The sequence below is a fragment of the Dama dama genome, chromosome 10 (assembly GCF_033118175.1).
Source record: "Dama dama isolate Ldn47 chromosome 10, ASM3311817v1, whole genome shotgun sequence".
Classification (NCBI taxonomy): Eukaryota; Metazoa; Chordata; class Mammalia; order Artiodactyla; family Cervidae; genus Dama; species Dama dama.
The window spans coordinates 21,001,879-21,021,527 of record NC_083690.1 but is presented as its reverse complement, the minus strand read 5'-3'; the positions used below and the strand labels follow the sequence as shown (position 1 = coordinate 21,021,527).

The following is a 19,649-nucleotide window of genomic DNA, read 5'->3' as shown; positions in this document are numbered from 1 at the left end:
TCCACTGTGCCCACAGAGCAGGGGGGCCAAGAGGGAGCAGACACCCTCACGGATTCCTGGCACACCCGTCCGGTCTGGGGCCCCCTCTCTGGCCTCATCTCCTGCACCTCCTCCTTACACACTATGCTCCAGCTACACCAATGGCCTCATGTCCTCCAAACCCCACTCTGGCTGTCTCCCCAGGACCTAGACCCACGCTGTTCCCTCCGCCCACACTGCTCCTCCCACCCTGTGCCTGGCTGACTCCACCGGGTCTTCAGATCTACCTTAGGGATCACGTCTTTCATTCATTCCACAAATGAATGCTGAATGTGGAGTCTGTGCCAGGCCTGTTCTAGCCACTAGGGAATGACAATCAGGAAACCCCAGCTAAGGCCGTTCCCTCATTTGTGTGCAGCAGTATCTTCTGTTTCTCCCATTGCACCACGTTGTAATTGCCTGGGAACACGACAGTCATCTTTACTCAGTCTCCAAGGCCAGAGACCAATTCTATCAGTGTCAGCTAACTTGGAAGTTAGCCGGGCCCCAAAGTGATGCTCAGGAAATTTCCAGGGCATAAACCCAGGGAGGGAAGGGTGATGGGTTGACTGAGCTCCTCTGTCCATGGGATGCTCCAGGCAAGAATACTGGAGTGGGTTGCAATTTCCTTCTCCAGTGGATCTTCCCGACCCAGTGATCGAACCTGGATTTCCCGCACTGCAGGCAGATTCTTTACCATCTGAGCCAGCAGTTCAATTCAGTTCAGTCACTCAGTCGTGTCTGACTCTGCAGCCCATGGACTGCTGCACGCCTGTCCATCAACTCCCAGAGTTTACTCAAACTCATGTCCATCGAGTTGGTGATGCCATCCAACCATCTCATCCTCTGTCATCCCCTTCTCCTCCCACCTTCAATCTTTCCCAGCATCAGGGTCTTTTCCAGTGAGTCAGTTCTTCGCAGCAGGTGGCCCAAGTACTGAAATTTCAGCTTTAGCATCAGTCCTTCCAATGAATATTCAGGACTGATTTCCTTTAGGATGGACTGGTTGGATCTCCTTGCAGTCCAAGGGAAGCTACCAGGGAAGCTCACAAACCCAGAGGAGTGGGGAGGGAGGCAGGAGGGGGGATCGGGATGGGGAACACATGCAAATCCATGGCTGATTCATGTCAATGTATGGCAAAAACCACTACAATATTGTAAAGTAATTAGCCTCCAACTAATAAAAATAGATGAAAAAAAAAAAAAAAAAACCCAGAGGAGGAAGGGTGATGGGTTGACTGAGCCCCCACCCACTCACCTTCAGAGAGACATCCGCCAGGATGTGGTGGGGTAGCTGCGAGTACATGAGTCCCAGGCCCACGATGGCCTCCAGCTCGCCCAGGTCGGCCGCGTGCTCCAAGTGGAAGACCGCCGACTCCCGGTCCCACTCCTCGTCCTTCTCGCAGAAGCGGCCAGCCTCGTGGTAGCGCACCATGGCCAGATGGACCTGCCACAGATGGCGGGTGGGCCTGGCTGCCTGCAGGTTGCAGCCACAGCCCAGGGGCCCCCAACCAGCCGGGGAAGCTCCGGGTTGGTGCAGAGGGGGCATCACCATACCTTCCCCAAAATGGACTTCCCGATTTTCTTCTCGAGGTCCAGAGCGTTGAGCCTCTGCACTTCCAGGGCCACGGCCGAAGGTCTCGGCAAGTGGAGGCGAGAAGAGTTGAAGAGATTCCACTTCTCCACACAGACCTGGGGAGGACCCGGTACTTACAAGCCAGAGCAGCGAGGGGCTGGGGATGGACGCACCCTCCCAGCTACAAAAGCCGGCCTGGCAAGTTAGGGGGCGTGGACCCGTGTGGTGTCAAGTTTTCTTGGACAAAGGGGGCCTATTTCCAGTCTCCTGAATGATGCCAGCTCATGGGCACTGAGGCAAAGCTGAAGCACTAGGACCCAGAGGATAGCACCATGCACTGAGCAGCTCGGAGAAGGGGCCCCTCACTTAACCATCTGAGTTGGTCGGGGAGGTTCGACCCTGAGCGGCTGCCCACACGAGGCTCCAGAAGAGCCTGACTACAGAGCTGGCAGCACATCCACTGTGCTTTCTCTGCACATGCCCAGGGTGCTTCTGCTGTTGGGCTTAGAAAATACGCCATGTCTCCCAGCTAAAGACACCCTTGTCCCAAGTTCTCACAGGACAGAGCCAGGCTGCCTGCTGTGTGCACACATGAGTGTGTGTGCACGCATGTGCTAAATATCCTACAGTGCCCAGGGCAGCCCCCACAACAAAGAATGACCTAGTGGTGCTGTGGTTGAACAACCCTGACTCCACACCATGCTGTGGCCTTGACCTGATTGACAGATACCTCATGGTAAGTAAATATTGCATGTGTTGCATGGTAAGTAAATGCCATGTGATAAATAATCTGTGTTCTGGAAGCAGCAAGAGTCAAGCCTGCCCTGGTTATCAGGGAAGGCTCCTGGGGGAGGTGCCACAGGGGTCCAGCCTGGGAGAGCAGACGGGCTTTGAGGAGATATGACCATGGAGGAGGAAGGACCTTGCAGGCGGGAGACACTCGCCTTAGCAAAGGCTGGAGGGCCAGAGGTTCAAAGTTGTGGCTCAGAGTCAGCTAGAGAAGAGGGTTCCTGAAGCTGGTTTTTCCCACACTTGCCTGATGATAATCACCTGAGTTGCTGCTTAGACCTATTAGCCAGGTAACCTGGGGAGAGTCGCTTAAGACCCTCATTTTCTTGTATGTCAAAAGGGGATGAATAGGGTTAGCCTGTCTCACTGGGTGGCTGGAAGAAGTGTTCATAAATTAACACTGGAAGGAGCTGAGGGGCGTGGCCACCCTAATCTCCTCTAATCCTCCTTGCTGATCCCTCAGCACCCCACCCAGGGCAGGAGCTCGAAAAGTATTTGCCAAAGGGATTGGCTCCTTTGCAAAATCTTTTAGGAGATGTATGAATTGCCCGGGCAGGCAGAAATGATGTGACATGAAGGGGGAGACACAGAAAGAGAGCCCGGAAAAGACAAGCAGCAGCCACGATGAGGATTCCTGGGTGTGCATTACCCGTCCGGAGCTGCCCAGGCTGTCTTCATCTGACTCGTACCTCCGGTTACCGTTCGAGTGGCCCTGATGGAGGCAGAGATCAGAGTGATCCAAAGAGCGGCCCTTCCTTCCAAGAGCCGCCTCCTGGGGAACTGGCCCAGCCCTCCCAGGGGGCCCTCCTCAGGGAACTGGCTTGGCCCCCCCAGGAAGCTGGCACATTTGCCAAGCAGAGAGGATGCTGGGAGACAGGCAGGACTGATGCGCTGGTCTCACGTGTGCATAGATGGAACAGATTCAAAGGCACAGGATCCTGGTAGGCAGGCACTGAGAAAACTGGCTTCTGAGAACAAGCGCTTCTTCCCTTAGCCAAAGCCCCCATTACCTGTCTATATTCGCAGTATCAAAGCTGAGACCAGAGGCTCCCAGCAAGGCTGCCTTGATGCCCATGATGGCATTGGGCAAAACCTAAGCAGCTGCTACAACCTAAAATCGCCCTCACCTGAATGCTGCTGGGAAGACAACTTAGGGCATTCTCCATCCTCCGGAACCCTCCCGAGGGACTGCTGGAATCCTGTGCCTTTGAGCTGGGCCCTTCTACCTACACCAGCACCATTCTGGCCCACTGCCCAGCATCCTCTCTGCTCAGCAACCAGAGGTCCCAGCTTCACCGTTCGATGTGCCCGCCATTTTCAACCTTGTGTCTAATCCCCCATGCTTGTCCCCTTACTAAACTTACTAGTCCCCATTACCTGTTTTATCTTCTGCCCTGCATTTATCTGAAATGACTTATATATTAATTTACTTTATGCTGTTAAGACCCACTCACACTCCCCCCTAGTTCTCTATCCTTCTGGACAACTAGGCAACAGGGGACTCTGTTCTCATTTCCTGGGGGTTCCTTACATGTTCTTTGGGCTCTGGGTCGTCCAGGTCACCCCGCTTCTCACTGGGGTATCCGCTGTCCCCACTGTTCTCAGAGTCCTGTGGAGAGAAGATGGTTCTAGGGTCTCAGGGGTCCTCTGAATATCTGGTGGTGATACCTGGAATCTCATCCATTTGCTCTCTCTCTTTTGCCCCATCTCCTCACTTAACATTCTCTTCCTCCTACTCATGTTGGCTGGGTAACAAGCGAGCAGTAAGAAATAGTGGTGAAGAACGTGGGCTCTAGACGCAGACTGCCTAGGCTCAAATATAAGCTTTGTGACTTGCCAGTTGTGACCCTGGACAGTTGTTCAGCCTCTCTTGAGCTTGGTTTCCTGAGCTGTGGGGATTCATTATAGCACCTATATCAAGGGGCTCTGAGGATGAAATGAGGTGTCACACTCAGAGTGTGGATCATAGTAAGTGCTATTATTAAGTGACTCACCCATTTCACAGGCAGAAAAACAAAGGCTGGTTTAAAGGATAAGACCCAAGGATAAAAATGTAGCATTGCAAACAATTATTTACAACTAAGCCCTTTACCAAAACTGCACAGGTCAGTTCGGCACATTTTTTATTCTTCTAGATCTGAATTCTGTTGTAAAAAGGAATCTGGTATAATTTAGAATTTCTGAAACTTCAGTCATTTGTCTATCACTGTTGAGTTGCGATCATATCTGTATGCCACCTGCATCACCGTTCAGCTAAAACTTTTATTTTCTTCCTTCTTTATTTCACTGAGAGACATTTCAAACACACCAATAAGAATAGAGAATTCAAAAATGAACTCCTGTGCCCCCCAGTTGCCAAGTTCCAACAGCTCTTAACACTAGGCCTTAGTTACTTTAGATCTTTTATTTCTAAAAGGAATTGAAACATTTCTGTTAAAATGTAGACTTCTTATGAGTCTCTTCCTCACCCCATTCTCTTCTTCCTTGAAATAAAACTCCTCTCAGGAATTCATACTTCTCTTTTATCATTTTTCCTTAAATAAACCATTTTATTTTACTTAACATATTTTTAAAAGCAGCTTGGTATCACTACCATGAATGTAAAACTTGGATCAGTCTCCTAGGCAGATGGGAGCCATGGGACACACACAATGGAATCCTTGGCCTCCGTTCTGGCCAGGAATCCACTCCACCCCAAGGAGCAGTGTTACCCTTAAAAGGCCTCTGCCCTGGTTTCTAGACGCACCCCAGGCTTCCCACTGCCCTCCCCCAGGCCTTGCTCTCTGTGGGTCAAATAACTATTCTATTTTTTTAAACTGTTTCAATTTTTTTTTTAAACTATTTCAATTTTAAAAATTGAGATATAATTTACAGACAATTAAACTGAAGTGTTCAGTGTGCGGAATGAAAGGCTGTTTTTGAAATCAGGTCACAGGCTATACTCAAAAGCTCCAGGCAGCCCCCTCCTCGCCCCTACTCTCTGCAAGACCTTGGGCTACACGTCCCATCCTTGGTAACCACCCCCAAGCCAGGCAACAGAGTGCCTCACTCAAACCCCAGCTCTGCACTTTCCAGCTCTGGGACCCTGGGCAAGGCAGCCAGCCTCTCCAAAACACAGCGTTCTCATCTGAAAAACTGTGGAGAATAACATGAAGGACAGCAGTACGCAGACGGGTTCAAGGCCAGATGGCCTGGGTTTGAATGCTGGCTCCATCACTGGTTGCCCACGAGCAAGCAGCTTACCTTTCTGTGTCCCAGTTTCCCCACCACTAAGTCAGGGATAATGAGAGCACTGCCCAAGCAGTGCTGGGACAAGCAGGTGGCTGAGGCCACAGCTGGGAGGGAGACTTTTCACCTCGCTAGTCTTCCGAACCTTTTCCTTTTCAACCTACTCTGAATTTCTAAAATTCATCCTAATTCTAGAAAGAAAAGTGAAAGTGAAAGTCGCTCGGTCGTGTCTGACTCTTTGCCACCCCATGGGCTCTACAGTCCCTGGAATTCTCCGGGCCAGAATACTGGAGTGGGTAGCCTTTCCCTTCTCCAGGGGATCTTCCCAACCCAGGGATCAAACCCAGGTCTTCCATATTGCAGGTGGATTCTTTATCAGCTGAGCCACAAGGGAAGCCCTAATTCTAATTCTAATTCTAGGGTAAAACATAAAAACTATTCTGAGAGGAGCAGAAACTATCAACTACCTCACAAGTTATGTGAGAATTAAATGAGAATTATCTATCAGACTATCAGCCCATAGTGACAATTCCGTATGTGCAGCTCTTCCTAATTTTTTCTGTCACACAAGAACTCTGGGAAGCAGTCAGGAGTGAAGCTGAACCTTCGGAGCCGAGCGGGCAGCTTAAGGTACCATTGGCTTGTGCAAGGGTGACATTTCTGCAAAGTCTATTTAAAAAATTCTGATGAACTTCTTTTACCACATAACTTCTCTTTTTCTTATGTCACATAACAACAGGCATATGTGAATCTACTCTTTCAACTGTAAATTCTATGAACTCCAAATGCAGAATAAGTATTTCTGATGTAAATAAAGGGTTTAGATTGAGATATGCCAGTAAGTGTAAATTACTCACTGGATTTCAAAGCCTTTAAAAAAAAACAACACACAACTTTTATTTCTTTGTTTTGGCCCCACCATGCAGCACGTGGGATCTTAGTTCCCCAACCAGGGATGGAACCCGTGTTCCCTACAGTGGGAGGTGTGGAGTCTTAACCACTGGACTGCCAGGGAAGTCCCTTTAATGGATTTTTAATTTGACACTGTGACATATGTTCCTCTGAATGCAAATATGTCATCTACGGTGTCTTACAGTTGAATCACAAAGAGGCTGTAAGGAAACCTGTTCTGCTCATCCGACCTGGGAGCATCACAGCTGCCTGTGCTGTGCATTACACATTGGACCCCCAGCAGAGCCCCTTCTCCCCCAAGACGCACACACGTGCCAAACCAAACCCAGGGCCGAGCCCAGCATGTACCAGCAGGTCACACTGCTGCTGACTTGGATTCTCTGCTCCAACCACCTCCGGAAACGGAAATGGACCCAGCTCTTCCCAGAGGCGGCTGCCTGTGCCCTCCTGCCAGTGCCCTGAGCAGACCTGGGCTGCCCACCTCTGAATCTGACGACTCACCCTCAGTTCCCACAGGAGGGCGTCCACTCCTACCCACCCCACCCCACCCCATCCCCTCCACTCACCCGGTGGTTGTCCAGAGGGTCCTGGTCTCGAGGTGCCATGTTATCGAGGTCGCTGAACACAGGCCAATCTGGGCAGGGAGAAAACAGAGAAAGGCAGCAGTTCCACGGCTGGAAGAGTTCAGGAGATCCATCTAACCCATCCACAGCTGCCACAAAACCTTTCTTCTCTTTAATTTATACTTACTTATTTTTTGGGCCACACCACATGGCTTGCAAGATCTTAGATCCCTGACCAGAGATGAAACCCAGGCCCTCGGCAGTGAAAGCAGAGTCCTACAGAAAGCACCGCTGGACCACTAGGGAGTTGCCAAGCCTTTTTTATTTGACATTTATAAAGTACAAAAATGGAAGAAGATAGTTGTTGGCACCTGAGAGGCCTCAGTTCCTCTTTGAGAATTTACCCAGACTCTTTATGTGCCAGCTGCCTGTACTTGTCCTGAGTAAGTGGCTTAGCTGCTGCATGGCCTTGGGGTTTTCATGAGGCAAATGGTGATATAATTGTGTACCGTATTGATCAGCATTATGCACCTGACCTATGGTCAGCCCTCAATGAGGTGCAGTTGTGAATGAAAAAAAAGGCATTTGTCCATTTGGGGTACCAATGCGAGGTACAAATGGGGTACAAATGGGAGGTAGCTACAAATGGGAGAAGCCTTAGATGGTTTAAAAACCAACAATTTCCTGGTAGATTCCAGCCTTTATCTCTTGTCCCAAACTCCCACTAACCAAATCTGGCTTGTCTGCTGTTTTTATGCTTTTTTTAAATAATCTTTTTTTTTTTTTTTTAATGTATTTATTTATGTTTGGCTGTGCTGGGTAAGTGGCCATGTGCGGGCTCTTTCTCTAGTTGCTACAAGCAGGGGCTACTCTCTGGTTGTAGAGGAAGTGCTTCTCCCTGCAGTGGTTTCTCTTGCTGTGGAGCATGAGCTCTAGGGCAATCAGGCTTTGGCAGTTGTGGTGTGTGGGCTCAGCAGAGGCAGCTAGCAGGCCCCAGATGCAGGCTCAATAGCTGTGGTGCATGGGCTCAGCTGCCCCATGGCATGTGGGATCTTCCTGGGCAGGGATCAAACCGGCATCCCCCACATTGCAAAGTGGACTCTCAACCACTGGACCACCAGGGAAGCCCTCTTAGATAGTTTTTAAGAAAGTTTTTCATATTTTTAAATGGTTGAAAAAAATCAGACCTACTTTGTAACATGTGAAAATTACATGAAATTTAAAATTCAGCAACCATACAGTTTTTTGGAACACAGTCACACTGATTTGTTTTAAATATTGTCAATGGTCATGTTTATGTTGCCCACAAAGAATAAAATATTTACTCTCTGGCCTTTTAAGAAACAGTTTGTCAACTCCTGCTCCAGACTATTCCCAAGGCCTTTTGGTGGTGATGTACAGGCTTCTTTAAAAGATCATCCTCTCCTGCTCCCCTGGGGCTTCTTTCAGCTGAATAACTGACCACAGTCCTGCCAGTTCTTCAGCCCAAAACCATGGAGTCAGTCTTGCCTTTCCTCTTTCCTGCAGCTCCCACATCTGTATCATGAGTAAAGTCTGTCCATGAGTAAACTCTTGTCACTTCAGCTTCAGAATTAATGATCGCTGTTTTTTTCCTGTGACCTAATCACATGATGCTAATTGGTTTCTGAACCCTGAACAACCTTCAGATTCCTGCAAAATCCCTCTTTGGCTGTGACAGACTTTCTTTTAAGATACTAGTCTTTATTTGCTAATACTTTATTTAGAACTTTTGCCTTGTATATTTTTAAGTGAAGTTGGGATAAAAGTTTTCTTTTTTGGTGTTTTGTCAAATTTTGGTGTAAAACTTTTTGCAAATTTCAATCACTGAAAAACATTACCTTGTTTTCTACAATACAGGTGGTTTTTACAGCATTTGGATGACTGCATCTTGAAAGCTTATTAAAAGAACTCATCCATAAAGCCATCTGGGCCATCAATCTCTTTGGTTGGCATGTCTGATTTTCTAACAGAAGTGAAAGCCAATTTAGCCCTGTTCTACCTGGTGCTTGCCCCCTCCAATCACAATAACCAGGGACCAAACCATCACTCACGGAGGTGGTCCAGTTTCTGGCTGTGTGGTGTGGCTGAAGATGGCGAGGAAGGGAGAGAGTCAAAGGTCACGTCACTCATGTTGTCATCTCCGGAGTTCTCTGAGAGGCGAAGGAGCAGTGGGGGCCGGCTCCCCGAGAGGGTCCTCACCCGGGGGCTCCCGCACTTTTCCTCTGTCCCCCTTAAGATGGTCTTGGCTGACTGCTGGAGAATTAACAGGGATATGGACGTCACATAGGCACCTTTTGGGAACAAGGGGTTCTTCCTGTTGCCTGTTGGTCCCTCAAAACTTGAGACCCTTTCAGCCACAGAGGCCTTAGGGACTGGCAGAAAATCTAAAAATAATCTGAGGGGGATTAACCCGAAGGCCTCTATAAAAAGGGGCATCTGGAACATGACCTCCGAGGGCCAGCACTCCCAAAGTGATGACCACCGTTCATAGCCCTGAGCTGGGGGATGTACTGAAGAATCCCAAGCTGGTCTTTGACAATATGGCCTTATATCTGGTCCATGTACTGAAGGTGGTAATGCGGGTACAACAGGGACACAACAAGGTGCTCAGTGAGCCAAGTTCAAGTCTTTTTTGTCAACACATCACACAAACCACAAACCACACACACCGCACTCACTATCTGTACACATCTGGTCCCCTCTGGGCAAAAATGGACCCAAATCAAACAGACCCCAATTCCTCTATTAGTGGGGATAGTTAGGAGGGCTGTGTACACTGGTTCAAAAGGGGTGAGGGACACAGATGGGACTAAGATTCTTCTAGCCACAATACTCTTCAATTAAGCATCACAGGGCCTGGGCCACCAGCGCACAGGAAGCACAGTTTTCTGGTCCTGCAGCAGAAGGGCCCTGCCAGTCCACCTACCAGCAGCTTGGTGTTCTGATTCACTGCATCCCTCTCTCTTGGGGACAGGTCAAAGGGAGCGAGGCCCATGCTCTTGCAAATCCGGTTGCAGGCATGCGAGTGAAAGAAGAGAGCCATCCCGCGGACACCTGCAGACAAGAGTTGGGGGTCTGGAGCATTGTTCTGTTTTGGGGTGGGGGCAGGGCAGCACTGAGCAGCCTAAATGTGGCAGGGGCAGGTGTAAAACATGCTAAGCAGGCAGGGGCCAGACGTCCCAGGCTCCCATCTCCTTATATGGTGGCCCATATACCACCTTGGCCTGCTTGCCCGGGCGAACAAAGAACCTGGAGATTTTGCAGGGAAGCATGGTCTCTGGGGCCATGCTGGCTTTCCCAGCCTACCTAGGTTTCCATCTCCAAAGTCAGTGCCCCTCTCGGTGTGGATCTGCGGGTCGGTGTAGAGGTCGCCCACGCCCTGAATGTCCACCACAATCAGCTGGTGGCCGGAACGCTCAAACGTGAAGTGGCTGAAGGCCTGTGGGGCGAGAAGAAGGAAAAGGTGACCGCAGAGACCAGGCAGTGGGTTGCGTGGACACCGGCAGGCACTGCTCTGACGGGCTGCGGTACCCCAGCTCTGCCCACGTTGGGGGCCTTTCTCTGCAGGGAGGAGTGTCCAGAGGCAAGGACAAAGCAAGAAGCCCTGTTTAATTCGGAGGGGCCCGAGGTCTGCTGAGAAGGGACACGGGGCTCTGCAGGGGCCTCACCTGCGGTGTCAGGCGCACGTTGTCATCACGGACGAAGCCCGAGTTGGAGTTGTACTTGATGTATTTGCCCTCGATGTAGTGTTCCAGGTGGAACAGCGGCCGGCCAGGTCTCTCCTTCAGCTCTATGACGCACATCTGCATGATGTCCACCTGGCGGGAAGGCGGGAGGAGTCAGGGGAAGGGCAGGGCCCAGGTGGCAACCTCCTCTGACAAGAGGCTGGAGCAGAAAGGTTGAAAGTGCTGATGGTCCCCAGAATCCATTCCCCTTTTCCTTTAGAATGAAAACCCCTGCTATGGCCTGAATAAAGAAAGTGAAAGTGAAGTCGCTCAGTCGTTTCCGACTCTTTGCGACCCCATGGACCCTACTAGGCTTCTCTGTCCATGGGATTTTCTAGGCAAGAGTACTGGAGTGGGTTGCCATTTCCTTCTCCAGGAGATCTTCCTGACCCAGGGATTGAACCCGGGTCTACCGCATCGTAGGCAGACGCTTTACTGTCTGATCCACCAGGGAAGTCCATGGCCTGAATGGATCCCTCCAAATTTCATCTGTTGAAATCTCAATGCTCACAGGTGATGGTATTAAGGAGGTGGGGCCTTTGGGAGGTGACAAGGTCAGGAGAGAAAAGCTCTCATGAATGGGATTAGTGCCTGGAAAAAGAAACCCCAGAGAGCTCCCCCACTCCATTCACTCTGTGAGGACACAGCAAGAAGGTGCCAGCATGAACCGATAACCCATTCTCCTGTATTTCGTTACAGCAGCCCAAATGGACTAAGACAACCTGAGTTGTAACAGGATGCACAGCCATTAAGCAGCGAAGACATGGCTTGGCCTCCCTTGCAGCTAGATGTGGCCACGTGACTAAGCCCAGCCAATAGGAAGCAAGCAGCAGGGATGACGCAACTCCAGCCTGCCCTCTCCTTCTGGCCTTCCTGAGGCTGTAAGGTGGACACCTGCCAGTGAGCCAGAATTGACCATGAAACGGTCCAGGGCAACTCCTGGCATAGGGCAAACAACAAGACAGAAGGAACCAGGCCTCTGGATGACAAGGAGGTGAAGCACCAGCCCACCCTGAGCCCCATCTAAGCGAGGCTATTCGATGAGATGGAAGGAAACCATTTTGAGTTAGCACACAGCTGTGAGTCTGTCTGCTAAGCAACTTAGCCTGCACCTTATGCTAATACAGAGAACTTGGGCAAGTTATTTCCCCAGTTTGTGCCTCAGTTTCCTCACCCACGGAATGGGTATAAGGATGAAATCTGTTGGTACAGGAAACAGTCTGCCAATGTTTGCTGATGTCATCATTATCAGCAGACACAATTCTAGAGTGATACATACCAAACCATAACACTGGTTCTTTCTCTACAAAGGGGAATCACAGGGAGCTCAGACATTCCTTGCTAAATTTTGCACCAAGTGTATGTTTAATTTTGTACTCAGATGAAACTGTGTAAGTACTGTATATGTTTGTAAAGTAGGACAGGGAAGAGCTGGGACTCTAACTTTGACCTGTTACACAAGGTCACACCCATGGCAACCTGTCAGTGTCGACGCCACCCACAACAGGAGCCAGGTCTGAGTTTCCCAAGGAAGTGACCACCCAGGAAACTGTTTGGCTGAGTCAAGGAAGACAACAGCTGCAGAGGCCAAAGGGGTCCAGAGCTGGGAGCTGAGAACCTCCCCAAACGTGGCCTCAGTTCTGAGAACCAGCCAGAGGGGAAGGGGCAGCTGGTTCCCAGCGGATTCCTGTCCCCAAAATTGGCTCTATCCCTACAAGGAAGCCTATGGCAGGGCCACTGGCTTGGCCAGGAGGCAACTGGGTGAGGGTCAGTGGCAGAGACACATCCTCAAGGCGACGGCCAATTCCTCCTCAAACAACCACATTCCTCTCCCTTCATCAATTCAACCACCTTATTATTCACTGAGCACCTAGCTCTGGGATAGAGCAAATAAGACAGATAAAATCCTTGTCCTCAGGGGAGAGAGACAACTGAAATATACATGAATAAATGCACGAATAAGACTCTTTCAGATACTGCCAACTGCTCTGAAAAAAAGAAACCAAAACAAACAAAATGACATGACAGAGTTACTTCACCTTCATTTAGGATGGTCTAGCACAGCCTCATAGCTCAGTCAATAAAGAATCTTCCTGCAGTGCAGGAGACCCGGGTTCGAATCCTGAGTCGGGAAGATACCCTGGAGAAGGAAATGGCAATCCACTCCAGTATTCTTGGGGAAATTCCATGGACAGAGGAGCCTGGTGGGCTACGGTTCATGGGGTCGCAAGAGTCAGACACGACTTAGCAACTAAACCACCACCACCAGCACAGCCTAGCTGAGGAGGTGACATGAGCTGAAACCTGAAATGTAAGGACTGAGGAGATCCAGTGACGCAGCCTTGGGGCACAGCCAGTTCAAAGATCCTGAGGCAGAAACAAGCTTAGGGAAGAAGGGAAAAGTGGTCAGGCCTGAGTGCATGAAGTCACAGCCCCTGAGGGTGGGAATGTGGCTTCCTGTGTTCACGCCAAGTATGTTTAATCAAGGGCTCTGCAAACACTAGGCACTCAATAAATTCTGCTGGTTGCCTGGAAACGTGGCTCTCCTGAGGCACTCAGAAGATGGTACCTTATAGCTAGCAGGTACACCAACAGGAGGAGAGCTCAGCTGTGAATTTAGGAAGAGCAAAGGCCTAGCTCTATTTTCTAGCTATTTCCTCAAATGCATGCGGGCAACAGGAAATTGTGCTTGGGCTCAGGTCACCAATACCCTGGGGGCTCAAGTGAAGAAGCCAAGAAGCCCCCCTTTCCAAAGGGCTTGGAAAGTCTGAGCTTTCCAGGAATAAGCCCTGGCTCCATCCCTGCCTGTTTGGGCAAGAAACTTTACCACTTTGTGCCCTAGATTCCCCAGGGACAGGTAAGGAATCCATCCTGCATGCCCTCTCCTGCTTTTTCTTGGGAGACAGCAATCTCAGCCCACCTAGTCTAAGAGGAAGGACCTATAACCCTGGCTCTAAGGGTGGGTATAAGGCTCAGGCCTGCCCAATCTGCATATTCCCACCTCCTGGCCATCATGATTGGCTCAGTGATAGGCATCTGACCTAATCAAGCCAATGAAATCCAGTTCTGAGACTTTCATAGAAACTTATGGGAAAACATGTCATTCCATCAAGGTTGCCAAGAAATAGAAAGGGAGCCTGCAGCTACTGGGGTCAACATGTCACTGCAAGTTGAAAAGTTGCCTAAGTGATGCCAACACAGAAGAACATTGAAGCTAGAGCTGGAGGAAGACTTCCAATAACCTCAATTTGGTCCTGGATCCAGCTGTGCCTGTGTGTGTGCATGCTAAGTCACTTCAGTCATGTCCAACTCTGTGACCCTATGGACTGTAGCCCACCAGGCTCCTCTGTCCATGGGATTCTCCAGGCAAGAATACTGGAGTGGGATGCCATGTCCTCCTCCAGGGGATCTTCCCAACCCAGGGATCGAACCTGGGTCTCTTATGTCTCCCGAATTGGTAGGTAGGTTCTTTACAACTAGTGCCACCTGGGAAGCCCCAGCTGTGCCTGCAGTCAGCCCTATTTCTCAATTATAGGAAGCAATCCGTTCCCCTTTTGGATTAAGCCCATTTAAATGGATTTCTGTCATTTGCAAACAAAAATCCTGACTAATAGACCCTATGAGTAAATGAAATAAAAACATTCCAGCTTTCACCAACGTCAGAGCTCTGTTTTTTGTTTTTTAAATTTTCTTTTTCTCCTATTTTTTGGCCACTCTGTGGAAGCATCCAGGATCTTAGTTCCCCAACCAGGGTTTGAACCCATGGCCACTGCAGTGGAAGCATGGTGTTTTAACCACTGGACCACCAGGGAAGTTTCAGAGTTCTGTTTTTAAGAATAAATAACTTTTGGCATACGGAGTACTTGACCTGTCAGGCTCCATAAATGATGGGTTTTATTAGCTGCTGCTAAGATAGCAAAGACGGGGGCCTGTGACCGGCACCTCTATCGCCCTCATCTCCAGATCTGGGCTACGCTGTCCTGGGCTGCGCTGGTGTAGGAATGTGGAAGGCAGGGGTGCCACACACCTGCTTGGGGGGCTTGTGCCGATTATACTCCTCTCCCCAGAGCTTGGCCTCCATCTGTAGACGCACGTCCTCGAAGTACACGTCCCTGTCCACGGACTCGATGTAGCGCTTTGCCACGTAGTTGGAGGCCCCCTTCCACTGCTGGGTGTGCAGGAAGTTGGAGAGCTTCTTCCTGAGGGGAGAGGCATCAGGGGGCCTGCCTGACGCTCTGGGGCTCACTGGGACCTCAGCCCTAGTCCTCAGGACAGGGAGACCCTGCCTGATCTGGCTGACAGTCAGGAACAAAATGCAGGAGGTGGGAGGGGCTTCCCCACCCCACAGCATCCTTCAGAGATCTGGGAAGGGGGGTCAAGGGACATACCCCCTGTTCTGCCCAAACCCATCCCTACAGCCTGGCCCAATGTGTGGTCCAAGTAGACAATGTCACAGAACCCTGATCTCAGGAGCCTGAGGGCATCCGGGCAGGGCCCCCAGAGGCAGGCTGAGTCACTTACGTCCTGAAGCACTCCCTCATTGCTCCCCGGCCGAAGGGCTGAAAGACATGACACAGATATGTGCAAACCTTATGGACAAAATGGTGAGTTATACATGCACTCTATGTGTATGGAGCTCCATTTATATGGAGTACAAAAATAGGGAAACCAATCTCAGGTAATAGAATTCAGGGCGGTGCTTACCCCTGGGAATAAAGGAGTAGTGACTGGGGCTAAGAGGGTCTTCTGGGGGGTGCCAGTGATTTTCAGTGTCTTGATCTGGGTACTGGTGACACATGTGTTCACTTGGTGAAACTCATCAAGCCAGACACTTTTCTGAGTGTGCAACACACTACAAAATGCTTCGCAAATCGACCCTGCTGCTTCCTATGCAGGAACTTCTCTTCTAGCTGAGTCTTTTTTTTTTTTGCAACCCACTGAGTTCATCTTGTTAGATGAACAGTATTAAGTGGTGACTTGCAATTTTTGAAAACACGTTCACAGTTCATTGATTTTCAACAAGAGTGTCAAGAAGAATCTTTGAATATATATGATCAATATATGAAATGTCCAGAATAGATAAATAAACAGAGACAGAAGTGAAATTAGTGGTTGCCCAGGGCTGGGGAAGATGAGGGAATTGGAGACTGATTGCTGATGGGTATGTATGAGGTTTCTTCTAGAGATGGTGAAAATGTTCTGGGACTGATCGGGGTGATGGCTGCACAACTCTTGACTATACTAAAAACCACTGAGCTGTTCACTTTAAATAGGCATGTGGTATGGTGTGTGAATTATATTCAATAAAGCTGCTATAAAAGATAAAATAAATACACAATAGAGAATACCCTAAAGCTTAAAAACAAAACAAAACAGAGGATGTGGAGGACAGGGAGTGGGCACTGCAGATGGTCAGCCTGGACCGCACTGAGCTCGAGGCTCTGCTCACCTGAGATGCCATCTTGATTAGGACTTCATCCTCCACCCACTCGCCGGTGACAGCGTTGTACCTGCAGAGACCAGAACCCACCCCAGGGTGCAGTGTCCATCACCTGATCCTGTCACTCGCTGGCTAAAGGCAGAAGACTTTTCTGGGCCTCCTGCTGCCCTGAGGATCAAGTCCACTCTCTACCCACAGGCCTAGCTGACCTCCTGGGTTCGGTCTGTGGACACGCTCCCTCCTTCCCAGGCTCCCACCACACTGGCCTCCTTCCCTTTCCTCAAAGACAGCTGTTCCTTCACCATGTCCCCCCCACCCCCACCACGCTACTGCTGCGCTGTGGGGAGGCTACAGCTCCCCCACCGGACTGTAACTCCACAAAGACAAGCCATGTCTGAGATGTGTACTGCAGGGCCTGGTACTGGGGTTGCTTAATAAATGCTTGCTGGATGCACAACTGATAAATAAATTTCTTTATTATAACTGGTCTAGATAATGAATGGTGTGTCCCAGGAAGGAAGGCGGCAGCACCCTCGGTCTTGCCAGTGTGAGGCCCAGCCAGGTAGCTAGGCCAGTCTCCTGAAGCTTGTCCTGGTGCAGACAGCAGCGGTGGAGGGTCCTGCCTCTGAGTCCAGCCAGGAAAGGGGCCGCTGGCTACACACCATTTCCATCTCTCTCTTTCCCAGGGATCCTCTTTCCCAGAGCAAATCTGCCCCGAGGCCTGGCTGGGCCTTAACAGGTTTGTCTGGTAGAAAGCGCTTCAGCTCAGTAAATCCCGAAAATCTAAAACCTCCCCCAGGGCTGAGGCGTTCTCAGCTCTAACAGATGCATCCCTGGTCCACCCTCGGTGGGGACAGACTCCAGAACCTCCCAGCTCCTGAGAACAGCCTCCTCAGAACCTGAAACCTCTACCAGGACAAACAAGCAGAGGCTTGGCAGGTAACCTGCCCCAGGCCTGGGGGTGTGGGGTGGGGGAGGAAGGCTTGTCAGAGCCGCACATCTGCTGGCAACAAGCTCATGGCAAGTATTGCCTTCAAGAAATAATGGCCATCATTATTATTAATTTTATTACCATGTAGGTGCCAAGGTAAAGCAAACAGTCTTCCCTCACTTCCAAGTAGACTGAAAGCTGAGAGGCACCCAGAAGGTGGGGGAGGGTGGAGACAAGCCATACGGGAAGGATCTTAGCTGTCCTTCACAACCACTGACCTCAGAGGGGACAGAGGTGCTCTAAGTTCACTGAGCATTCACTGCAAGCTGAGTGCTTACACAGAACTCCTCAAGAACCATCACTCAGCCCAATGAGATCCATACAAATACTGTGCCCACTTTCTAGATGGGAGAACTGAGGTTCAGAGAGGTGAAATAACCTTCCTGAGAGCCAAGATTCAAACCCAGGTCAGTTTCAATTTGACCTTTGTGCTTAACCAGTCTGGGGACAACTCCACTGAATAAGAAATCTGTCCCAATGAAGCTTGCAGCAGAGTTCTCTAAAGACCAGGAGAGGAGGAGGAAGCCTCCAACCTAGAAATCTCTGGACATTCTGGGCATCAATGTCTGACCTCCCTCTACTGGTAGTCAGGGCAGTTGAAATCAGCAAGTTTAGTTAGGAAATCAACACAGTTGGGTGTGGCCCCTGGTCCCTGTTCCTGAGGAGCTCTGGGATACACAAAACTAGCCCAGCATGTGAGTCCTGCTTCCCAAGGGCCTCCCTGTTGGCCTGGAAGCCACATGTCACCAACTAGCCACCACACTGCCCTTATAGGCAGAAAGAAAGAGAGTCCACATCCTGGCCTTCTGGGGCACCCATAATACCCAGCTGCTGGAACAGACCCCAGAGCCTGCTAGGAGGTCAGCCTCCAAAACAGGAAAGGGGTGCATGCCAGGCTCTACGCAGGAACATGTTCCAGAAAGGTGGAGAGGGCGCCACTGCTTCTGCCTGCCCAGCATCCACACTTCTTTCTTTTGGCAACAGCACCCCAATTTTCCTTTGGGGAACCACCATCCACCATTCTCAGAACATTCGGACTGGGTGGAGCTGATCCCCCAGCACTTTCTGATGTGTGGTATGTGATCTAGACTTGGCTAATCAAAGCAAAGCTCCTGGCACAGTGACTGGTTTAGTGGTGGGCCTATAACCAAAGCCAGGCCAATGAGATTGAAATGTTACAAACTGAGTCAGATTCTTTTCCATTTGGTGAGATGAAACATGGGGCTCCCAGGGGCCATCAGTACCATTAATGCAAGAGAGTCTATCTGGTGTCAAAGCCAAAAGCATCCTTGGAGCACCTGGAATGAGCTATACCTGAAGCACACATAGATAAGTCAACCATTCCTCTTTGCTTAAGCCACTGTGAATTGGGTTTCTATCACTTGCATTTGGGCTATTTGTTACTGCAGCGTAGCTCACCCTAGCCTGTTGAATACTGTCTTATAGGAACACTGTGAGGATTAAATGAGATAACGCACAGTGCTTGTCTGTGTAGGTGTGTTAGTCGCTTAGTTATGACCCGACTCTTTGTGACCCCATGGACTTTGGCCACCGGGCTCCTCTGTCCATGGGATTCTCCAGGCAAGAATACTAGAGTGGGTTGCCATTTCCTCCTTCAGGGGATCTTCCCGACCCAGGGATTGAACTCAGGTCTGCTGTATTGCAGGTGGATTCTTTACCATCTGAGCCCCCAGGGAAGCCCCGCATGGTGCCTAAACATGCGTAAATACTCAAATATTGACTGATATTATTATTATTATATTCCCTTTTCCTTGATCTCCAGGGGTACTTAAGCTTCACTGATTACAAGCAGAAAAAGGACCCAACCCTAAGGACCCCTAGAGAACTGGGGTCATATAGCACCTGCAGACAAGGAGCTGACCTGTGGCGCGTGGCGCATTCCGTGGCAACGTCTTCCAGGTGGAACTCAGCCCAGGGGTCAGGCATGTGCTTGGCTTTCTCGATTGCATGCTTCCAAGCTTCCTGCAGAAGCAAAAGGGACTGTTAGGCTTCTGGAACAGTGGAGGCCAATTCCTTCCGCCATGCGATTTCCCAGGTGTCTCCAGCCTCTTAGGAGGCAGACAGCATTATTCAGACAGAATTACAATCACCTATTATCCTTGTAGGAAGACAGTTCCCAAAAGACCTCAAAGGGGCATAGCCTTCCCACAGCCAGAAGTGACCTGCCTCAACTATAAAACTGAAGAAGAAAACGTAATACGCATAGAAAACACATACTGCTTTGCTTGTTACCAAAGAGTTAAGAATGAAAATATTATTCCCCACCCCTTTGCTCAGATTAGAAGACATTTTAACAGCTGGTAACCAGGAGTCTGACCAGGATGTGGGAAAATGAGTTCTCAGATACCATCAGTGGATATAAACC

At 49.9% G+C, this 19,649-nt stretch overlaps 1 protein-coding gene across 2 annotated transcripts in view; it reads right to left on the bottom strand.

The window, feature by feature from the left end:
- EEF2K (eukaryotic elongation factor 2 kinase) overlaps window positions 1–19,649 on the bottom strand; it is a 66,702-nt gene that overhangs the window by 14,324 nt on the left and 32,729 nt on the right. The window contains exons 3-15 of one of the 2 annotated variants that reach the window (XM_061152993.1): window positions 19,146–19,246; window positions 16,282–16,342; window positions 15,354–15,391; window positions 14,860–15,031; window positions 10,776–10,925; window positions 10,414–10,546; window positions 10,034–10,161; window positions 9,159–9,360; window positions 7,090–7,157; window positions 3,915–3,992; window positions 3,033–3,095; window positions 1,576–1,710; window positions 1,277–1,465 (exon numbers count right to left, since the gene is read on the bottom strand). In XM_061152993.1, the coding sequence (XP_061008976.1) occupies window positions 1,277–1,465; window positions 1,576–1,710; window positions 3,033–3,095; window positions 3,915–3,992; window positions 7,090–7,157; window positions 9,159–9,360; window positions 10,034–10,161; window positions 10,414–10,546; window positions 10,776–10,925; window positions 14,860–15,031; window positions 15,354–15,391; window positions 16,282–16,342; window positions 19,146–19,246 (1,518 nt within the window). The remainder of the gene's footprint in view (window positions 1–1,276; window positions 1,466–1,575; window positions 1,711–3,032; window positions 3,096–3,914; window positions 3,993–7,089; window positions 7,158–9,158; window positions 9,361–10,033; window positions 10,162–10,413; window positions 10,547–10,775; window positions 10,926–14,859; window positions 15,032–15,353; window positions 15,392–16,281; window positions 16,343–19,145; window positions 19,247–19,649) is intronic. The other variant, XM_061152994.1, reaches the window with a different exon arrangement.